At 40.1% G+C, this 10,148-nt stretch overlaps 1 protein-coding gene across 1 annotated transcript; it reads right to left on the reverse strand.

Annotated features, from left to right (window-relative positions):
- Positions 1–301: 301 nt before the first annotated feature.
- On the reverse strand, positions 302–9,518 carry LOC129172638 (breast cancer metastasis-suppressor 1-like protein-A). Its single transcript, XM_054762593.1, has 10 exons — positions 9,168–9,518; positions 8,873–8,963; positions 8,578–8,705; positions 7,254–7,333; positions 7,036–7,132; positions 5,973–6,062; positions 5,831–5,895; positions 5,709–5,748; positions 4,203–4,332; positions 302–2,250 (listed from the first exon to the last, which is right to left on the reverse strand). Exons 1-10 carry the CDS (start codon positions 9,301–9,303, stop codon positions 2,133–2,135), a joined length of 975 nt encoding a protein of 324 aa, XP_054618568.1. The 5' UTR covers positions 9,304–9,518; the 3' UTR covers positions 302–2,132.
- Between the last annotated feature and the right edge of the window lie 630 nt (positions 9,519–10,148).

Consider the following 10,148-nt stretch of genomic DNA (forward strand, 5'->3'; position numbering starts at 1 on the left):
TAATGAATGAAATTCAGGCCGGTGTGGGCGATACCGATCCGATAACGATACTTGGAGAAAATTCACCTAATGTGGTCTCGTCAACTTTCAAAAGTTGCGTATTTCATATAGTGGCATAAAGAATACAAGATATTAATACTTTAATAATTTATTCACTTATTTTAAAGTATATTGAGGTAGCAGGGTGATTTACATTCAGTCCAGCTAATATACAACAGAAAAAACAGGTCAAAATCATATAAAATATGTAAAAAGTGCTTAAAAAAAAAAGTCAACTAAAATAATGTAAATAAATGATTAAGAACTACTATAAGAATGAAAACTTTATTCACAATTTCATACATGGCTGTTTACAATCGGACAAACATTTCAGGCAAACATTACCTCAAATGACTGAAGTATCAAAAGCATCAATATTTTAATTTGACAGTCGGTTTCAGAGCACAAAGAGCTAGGATCGTAAGCATCGATATTTCAGTATCGATCCGCACATCACGAACAGTCCCTCACTTAACCGACTGAATGAGCTCACGCCAAGCATAAAGATGTTTTAGGGTTAAGTTAGGCTTCATATTTCTGTTTTTGTTTAAGGACTTTGAGACGTGTTTGTGATGTAAAGCTTGTTATAAATGAACTGCATTATTACTAAAACACAAGCTCTGTGGTTAACAAATTAAAAAGCTGAGACTCAATCATACACACCAATGTCCTCATAACTACAGCAGTACTGCATCATATATTGTACAAATCTACTTCAAAAAAATAAGTTAAAAATAAGTTGTGATCAATCTCACACCTGTTTTATCACGTTAACTCAAAGGAACCATTCCACTTAAGCTGCTTAATGTACCTGTATGTGTTACAATGCCATCTACTGTACAGACTTGGAACGACAAGCTGCATTCACAGACCGTCCCATTATAATGCGTTTATGAGCGAGGGCAAATTTATTTGTGGCGGGCCTTGTATGAGAAACACTGGGCTTGCATTGCAGCCACGACAGTGTCAACTCTCTTCAGATGGTAGCAACAAAATGTTTGATTAGCTGCACATGCATTGGCACCGTATGTCACATGTTTCTGTCGACCTGTGACGTAAAAAAAAAAAAAAAAAAACTCACAAAGCATAAAGATGTGAAAGTACAAATTCAAAAATACTGACATTGTTGCTTTTTTACAACAAAAACAATGTAAATATGCTTTTACAAAACACCATGATGGATTGCAGGGAGATGACACTTCATTACTTGCTTTTGCAGGTCAAGTCTGCTTCTACTGACAGAAAGGAGAGAAAGTACAACATACAGATACAGATACAGTACATACAGAGACAAAAGGAGAAATAAATGGCACAATTCATTTAATGCAGCCGCCTGGATGCCGCCACACCATCAGGCACATGAAGAGAGTATCACACATACAGACAATGTTACGTCTTCTATGTACAGGGAACCTCCTGAAACTTGTCTTTCCCCACTTGCTCTGCCCAGTGCTTGATTTCAACTTTGATTTCAGTGCTGCAAAAATATGGTCAAGACTTCTAGAGGATCCCCAAATCAAAGTATCCATTGCATGACGCTCAGGGTCATCATTCTGAATTCATCTCCAGTCGCTTCCCTCGTCACCTTGTGCAATATATGACCACACACACACACTCAAACCATGCATCTCCATACATATTGGACAGGACTGTGGTGACTATCAAACAATGCTAGCAGCAGAACCACTAACTGACCCGTTTTAACCCACTTCCAGTCTTTTGATTGCTGCCACACTACACAGTAAGGCCTTCTGCACACGTGGATGTTTTTTTTTTTGTTTTTTTAATTCAGCCAAGGTCTTGTCTCAGAAAGGCACACGACTGAGCTCCAGGGATCACTGCTCCGCTTTACCCGCCTTTGTTCTTAGCAGCGCTTTGCACTGATCTCCTTTTATGGAGAAATGACACTTTGTGACTTTGTCCTTAATATCAACATAAGTACATATTTACAGAGGAGAAGACCCTTTGATGGTTGTCCCATTGCAGACAAATAAAGGTGAGGTGTATTTTAAGGATGTACTGTGTGTGTGTGAGATCGAGCACTTAAAAGGTTTCGCATGAAAGTCTCAGGACGGTTTACTGTGGTTGTTGTTTCATGAGTGTTTGATGGTGTATTTGCCTTTCTGCAGCTGGGATATGTACAGCTTGGACTTGGTGCCGTCCAGTCGTTTGAACCACACTTCATCGTTGTTGATGGTGGTGATGACGGCGCTGTGGAGAAAGACAAAACAGCTTTAGGAAAACAATACGTCTCCCTGTCTCCACTCACGCTGTTGATAGGCCAACCCTACAAAATATAACTGCACTATCCATAACCCACTATGGGTTGCTTGGTCTCTCCACTGTAGAGGTCACTGCACTCAGCGCAGCATAGTGAGGAGTGCGATGACCAACGGCCATATACTGAAAAATCCACTTTGATATTTTGTAAACCAACACATGTAGATATGCTAACAAGTTATATGTATTTCAAGAAAAATAATAGCTTTGTGACAAACAGTCATGGCCAAAAATATTGGCATGCCAAAGTTACCAATGTTTTTGGCCATGGCTGTATAAATTAGGTACCGTAGTTATGGTTGTATTCCATACAGTCACAGCCAAAAACATTGGCATCTTTGGCATGTCAATATTTTTGGCCATGACTGTACGTGAAAACGCATATTTTTTTATATGAAGTTAGGTCTTTGCTATTTTTTCCCCAATGGTTGCTATTTTTTTCCCCACATATTTCACCTTTCTTCTTAACTAATTTTTGTAAATTTTCTTCTCATAATGTTTTGACTTTCTTCCCATATAAGAACTTTTTCTCCAACCAAACTTTCCAAAAATTACAACTTCATTTTGTTATTTGCAAAGTAAAATTGTTTTTCGTAAAATTACAGCGTATTTTTCCCATTTCTTTAGTCTTTTCCATTTCGCTCCCCCCCCAACTATTTCAACTTTCTTCTTGTAATATTATAACTTTATTTCCATACTATTGACTTTATTTCCATATTATAACTTTTTCCCCAACCTAATTTTTCAAAAATTACGTTATTTTGTTTTGCTTCTCATATTATAACTTCAAGAAAACCTTCATGCCACGAAAATGACATTATTTTGCCTCATAACATTATTCTTCTTGTAGACTTGCAACTTTTATTTGTTATATTACAATTTTGTCTTAATATTTTGACTATTCTTGTAAAATTACTGCAGATTTTTCCCGTTTTTTAAGTTTTCTTGTTAAATTATATTTTCAGAATGTGCCTTGGGCCAATAAACAAACAGCCGCAGGTGGCTCCCAAGCTGCACATTGGACACCCCACACCTATCGTCTGCTTCCAACAATGGAATGACATCATTCAACAGGATGAGTGCCCATTAAAGAGCAGGCAAACAACCGATTGTTATGCAGGACGGTGGTTCACCAGCCATGCCGGGCCATAATAACACCACCAACCCTATTGTGACCACCCTTAGGGGGCTCTACAACCCAGACTTAATAGAAATGCCCAAATTCAATGATATACTGTACATACATGTACAGCAGCTCGGACCCGGAGAGAAAACCTTTACGAATTATGGACTGAGCCCAGTTATTATGCAGAGACTAGAGTTAGAACAACTTTCATTGGTACTTTATGTTTCTGCAGTAATGTACTGTTCTGTAACACGGATGTGATATACGCTAGTTGTCGGAACTGTGATCTTCTAGTGTTCTGACACTTGGTGGTAACAGGGACAGGCTGTGACTGCTGATAACACATTTGCATGTGACACAGACACTACAAATAGCCAGAGGCGAGCGCGAAGGCAGGTGCTGGAGTTGTGTTGTTGAACATCACTGGCAGCGCATAACTGTCACTTCTTGTGCTTTTTTTGGCCCCAAATTCACCATACCGGTAGTTTAATTCCGCGATCCCTGGTGCAAATACCAAGACTTGACGGTGCTTTGTGCCGCCTGCCTGCCTGGTTTTCTGATGAGATGGAGGTAAAAACGGGGCCATGCACATGTAGAAAACATTCAAGCAGCTGGATACCAACTTTGTCCGTTACACTGTTCAGTAATTACTTTTGTGGTCCAGACAACCATGTCCCCTAACGCTTGCATTAGTGCATACTATAATGCAAGAATAAGGCGGAATTAATTAAGAAAACCCACGTTCCTGCACACAAACCTTGCGGGGAACTCATCTTTCCTATTGATACAGATGGTCTGTCCCCTGCAGTACCACTGGTTGTCATAGAAAAGTCGACCGTCTTCAGAGCGTGCCACGTGGTGGTGTCGGTCTGTTTTGGCTGATGAAGCTAGAAGGTGACGAGATGAAAAGGAAAGACCTCAGATTAGCTTGAGTACTTCAACCAGGGGCGTCCAAACTGTCTCCACCAAGGGCCACATACTGAAAAATAGAAAGGATGCAAGGGCCCCTTTGACATTTTGTAAACCCACAGATGTCGATAAGCTAAGAAGTGAAATATACTTCAAGAAAAAACTCCATCTCAGCTGTTTTTCTCTCATGATATTACGAGTTTATTCTTGTAAAATTGTGCCTTTTTTTCTCATGACAACTTTTTTGTCTGAATATTTTGACATTATTCTTGTAAAATTATTTTTTTTTTCTATTTCTGTTGTTTTTTTTAAATTTACAACTACTTCTACTTTCTTCTTGGAAATTTTCCTATAATATTATGACTTTATTGTCGTAACATTCTAACTTTTTCCCACAACCTAATTTTCCAGATAATTACAACATTATTAGTTGCTTTCTCATAATATTCCAACTTTTTTTTAAAAACACCTTTTTTCTTTAATATGCTACTAAAATTACGTTATTTTTCCTCATAATATGACCACGTGATTCTCGTAAAATTCAAACTTTTTCTCATGAGATAACTTTTTTCTCTGAATGTTTTGACTTTATTCTTGTAAAATTACTGCTGATTTTTCCACTTGTACTATTGTTTGGCCCCCGGGCTGCACTTTTGACACCCCTGACTTAAAAGCTGTATCTACTCTACTTAGTGATGAGGCCAATGCGATCCAGTATCGGTATCGGGTTCCAATACCAGCCTAATTCACATACTGGGAATTGCCAATGCCACCTGCGGAGACTTCCAGTCCATGAGTCACATCTGTGCTTTAGTGTTGTTGGCAAACGTAGCTAGAAGAATACCAACAAATTTAGCCAAGAGTATCCGCGAACACGTCTTCCTCAATCACACCGCACACACACACACACACACACGTGTGTGGACGCGTTCACGGGCACACAAAACAGTCGGACATCAAAAACTGTCTGTGAAGACGTGAATGCATCAGGCTGAGAGCTTGTGTGTGTGTGTGTGCGCGTTGGTGCATGTGTGGCGATAGCTGTTTGCTGATATTCTTCACGCTGCATTTGCTGATATTCTTTTAACGTAACCTGTTTTCTTAAAGCGACTGTTGATCAATAACCTCCTCATCATTCTTATTAAGTCTGTAGACACTAAAATAATGATAATATTGAAGCAAGCAGAGCTCTGGTGTGGGAATAGTATCGGTATCGGCAGATGTGCAAATTCAGGTATCGAATAGGATGTGAAAAAGTGTGGCTCAGTGCATCCCTAACTCTAATGCCATGTTGCGCTGATCCCTGTATTCCTGGCGAATACTGATAGCAAAGGACAAAAAGTGAGATTCTCACCATCAACTTTCACCCTGGGTGGTCCAAGAGACGCCATCGCCTGAGAAGATGACACACACACAAAAAAAAGAAATCACAAACACTCAAACCCCACCCTGTTACTCACTTCCCTAAAATATTACCTTCCGTATTGCAGTCCAGTCTTCAAGAATATCCAGATCTTGCAGCATATAAACAATATAAGGCCGTAGAAGAACGGTTAAAGAAAGCAAGTCAGGTGACATGGTAAAAAACAAGGCTGTGGCGCGATGACACAAAGGATATCAGAAACAACAACTGGCTTCTTCTTCTTAATGGGACAGAACGGGTCTTTCTTCTTATTTTTCCTGGAATGCAATCCATCATTCCACAACTCTGGAAAGTCAAAAAGGGATGGATTAGAAATGAAAATCCGCGTCACAGCAATCAAAAATGCCACCTCATCTTGATTCAGTCCTTCGTTCCAGACTACATTCAGCTCTTGTAGGTGAATATGTCCCAATACTTTTGAAATCTTTGAAGACAGAAGTAAGGAAGTGCCTGAAAATTTTCAATATGACCATAAAGTGAATGAGAATGGTGGATTGTGTGTTTTTTCCAATGATAACTGTCCATTATTAAGTAATATCAGCTATTAAGTAACATTTATAATGATGAATGTTGAAATATCTTTAAAATGTGTTGAAATCTTTTCAACTGAGGATCGAACCAGCACCCGTCAGGTTTGGAGGTGACCAATCTACCACCTGAGCCGTGTCATCCGAGTAGAATACGTGGACTGTTACAGTGGTGGAACATGTCTAATGATTTTTAACCAGTAGGGGGCACCATTTAACGTGTCCGTTCATTTTTACAAGACTAAAAACCTTGGAATTTAAAATGTTGAAAAGGAAAAATGCACACTGAATCCTGAAATGGATAAATACGTTGAATGATGAGGATCGAACCAGCAACCATTGGGCTGGGATACAACCTTTCATTTTCAAATGGGAAAATTCCATCCATCCATCCATTTTGTGCACCGCTTGTCCTCACGGGGGTCACGGGTATGCTGGAGCCTATCCCAGCTGTCTTTTCGGGCGAGAGCCAGGGCACACCCTGGACTGGTCGCCTCAGTGGGAAAATTGTCAAAAACCACATGAAATTACAGTAAATGGTGGAAGTCCTGATAGAAAGCCAATGTGTCCTGAATGAACTGAACATTTTGACATTGGATTGGTTTGAATCGGTTGAGAAATGTGGAAAGAGTCAGCGGACAAAAATTGAGGCGGAATAAGAGTAGAGGAATAACTCAGCATTCACACAATAATAGTTCAGTGTCCTTTCCGGCCACCTATGTCCTTGGTACCTGAGGTGATGTCAATACTGTGTCGGTCTTCCTCCAGTCGTCTTATCTTCTCCTCCAGCTCACTTTGCACGGTGTCAAAGAGAAGCAGCTTTTCACTCTGGGAAAACACACATGGGTCAACATACAGTAGATGGGGAAGCAGCTCGTCTGTTGCCACAGAAATTCAATCCTGGATTGTGAAATGCTAGAACTTGCTCTCCATTCTATTTCATTATCACCTCCCAGTGCTGGCAGGCTGCCTGGATCTCACAGTCGTACTTGTTCTTCACCGACTCCAAGCACAGCTCCTTGTAGACGCCTGCAACACATTCAGTCAAACTTTATTAATCTCATAGCACATAGCTGTGGTGCGTTCGAGAACCGACGAACCAAGTGCAAAATCTTAACGCTTGACAAAAAAAACACTATCGTTCGACAATCATGTAAAAATTGCGAGCTTTTTTAACGGAGACTCACACCAAAGCACGTATTGCTCTTCTCAACGAGCAGCGGGTGCTGCTGTGAGCCCTTCCCCCAATCCCAAAGCACTCACAGGCAGCTCCGTCTTGTTTGTGACATTAAAAAAAAACCAAAAAAAACGACAAGAGGAAGCGACAGAAGAAATTTAATTTGTAGTGAACATATTTGTCTTGCTTTTCAAATTTTTGGTCTGTTTTTGCCTCCATATACGGTAACTCAGTGGTTCTCAACTGGTGGGTCAGGGCCTCAAAGTGGGTCGCAGACAGCAAGTCAAAGATTACATTAAAATATGCAATATAAAACAATGTCTGACTTATTTTAAAGTAAAATTGAGCAATATTTTAATCATCTTCCATTTATGCGTTATTTGCATACATGCAGTGCTTCCTCATTTCCTTGACAAAATATCTATTAATGTTTCAAAAGATGACTGACCATTTTAACGCATGCATTGGCTTGGTTTGACTTACATAAAAATATACAAATATATATGTAAATAAATAAATGACAGCACGCAAAGCCCGAAGGAAGAAAATTAGGATGCAAATTATTTTCTGCGCGTACGCAGAAAACCTTGCACGCAGCCAGGTCGCAAGAGCAAGGCAGAGGAGGAGTGCGTGTGACGCATGTTTGAAAGTACATTGTTTACATTGCCTGGCAGCGGCTCCTGCTGACCTCTGTGGACGCATGGCGGCTGCTCACATAGTGCATCCGACATTAATGCACCTTACCCGGCCACGGCGGGCGGCTCTTCTCGCTGTACACCCGCTATCCGGTCACAATAGTCGTAGGTGCCAGTACGTTCACCTTGCAATGGAAGTGAGTGAGCCTCGTACGATGCCCACACACGGTACGTCCCAGGTGAGTGAAACGTGCGACAGCCTTACATAAAGCACACCTAGCACGCACGAGTCGCACGCCACACTCACACGTACGTCGGGATGTAACTCCCGCTTTAATAAAAGTGTAAAACATAATAAAAAATAACTTTAATAGAAGAGGGCAGTGACTAATGATTATTAGAAAATACGGGTCCCAGGTTGAGACCATTTTTGAAAACACTGATAAAAATCTCATGCATACCTGCCACTTTGGTTCTGATCTGCATGTTCTCCTGCAGGTTGGCCAAAGGTTCCAGGTATTCCTGGGCACATCCAGCCATCACCTCCTGCAGTTTGATGTCTACCTGGCTCAGACGTTCCTTATACAACCTTTAAAAATAAAAACACAGCAGGAGAACACGTTACTTTTAAAAAAAAAATGACTGAATGACTGCAGATAACAGCATGGAGAAAAAGAAAATGGTTCAACTCAGCAGCGGAGAACCTGTGTCAACACTGCCGCTTCGCATTTCTGACATCTACAGAAGATAACTTACTGTTCCTTCAAATCTGTGAACTGTTTCTCCAGAGTAGTCATCTCATCCAGGCACTCCATCCTCCTCCTCTCACAGTCTTCATCATCCATCTCTGTCCACATGTGAAGACATGGCAGATTTATTATCGCCTTAGTAGCAAAACACTATAGTAAGAATAGCGTGCCCACAGTGCCTAAACATAATATTTACATAATTAGAGTCAAGCAGCCACATGTCCCAGTGAGTCTATAACTGACAGGCAATGATGTAATGTGCATGTAACAGTGTGGTGATGTTTAAGGCCCGTTTTTCCTACCAGAGCTGTCTCCATCTTCAGACACGGACGTGCTAACCGTGTCCTCCTCGTCCGTGCTGCTAGCCTCTTGCTCCGGAAAATCCACCTCCATTTCTTCGTGGTTATTTTCTTTCTTCTCCCGGGAATGAACCGGCATAACGACCTACAAACCACGCACCGTTCACGCCGTGGTGGATCTTTTCGTTAGTTTTAACACCGGGAGAAGACGGTGTTGTAGCTAAGAGGCAGCTAACCGGTTAGCGACACCGCATCAAGACAGCTGGGAATGCAAACATGGCCCCTGTGGACCAATTAGAAGAGGTTTTACTCAGGCTATGCAATCAAATGTTGATTTGTACAACTAGTGGCGCCGGGAAGTGTTGTGGGATTTGTAGTTTTATCGGTGCTACACCGAAGTCAAACCCCACAATGTTTTATTTGTAGACATTCGTGAGATGATTTACTCGTATTATCGAACATTAAATTCCTCCATTCTAAATAATCGTTCTGTAAACGACGTCACAGTTTAGTAGCAAAATAAAACGATTTTTAAAAAAATGCACTGTAGTTGTTAGGGCTTGAAGATGCTGAATATTAAGAAAAAATAAATAAAATAACTAAAACGCAAAATAGAAAGATAAATAATTAAATAAATAAATAATGCATAAAGACCTAGAAGTTGACAGAAACATTATGCAGTAATAAATAAGATATACATTTAAAGTACTAAAAAGAATACAGAATAAATACTAGTAGTAAGTATAAGTAGTTGAAAATTGTCCATACATTAAAAAATGCTTTATGTTGGCGACCGCTTGACCTTGGCATGGATTAATTAATAATGTCCATTGTTTACTGCACGATTTTTCTTTTTGTTATTTAAAAAAAAATGTAGGTCGACCAGTTACGCCGTACTTAGAATTAGAAAAGACAAAAAACTGAAGCAAAAAAAAAACAGTTTAACTGTGACTAAAAAAAAATGATTGGAGGTATTTGACACCT

The sequence above is a fragment of the Dunckerocampus dactyliophorus genome, chromosome 19, assembly GCF_027744805.1.
Source record: "Dunckerocampus dactyliophorus isolate RoL2022-P2 chromosome 19, RoL_Ddac_1.1, whole genome shotgun sequence".
In the NCBI taxonomy this organism is placed as follows: domain Eukaryota; kingdom Metazoa; phylum Chordata; class Actinopteri; order Syngnathiformes; family Syngnathidae; genus Dunckerocampus; species Dunckerocampus dactyliophorus.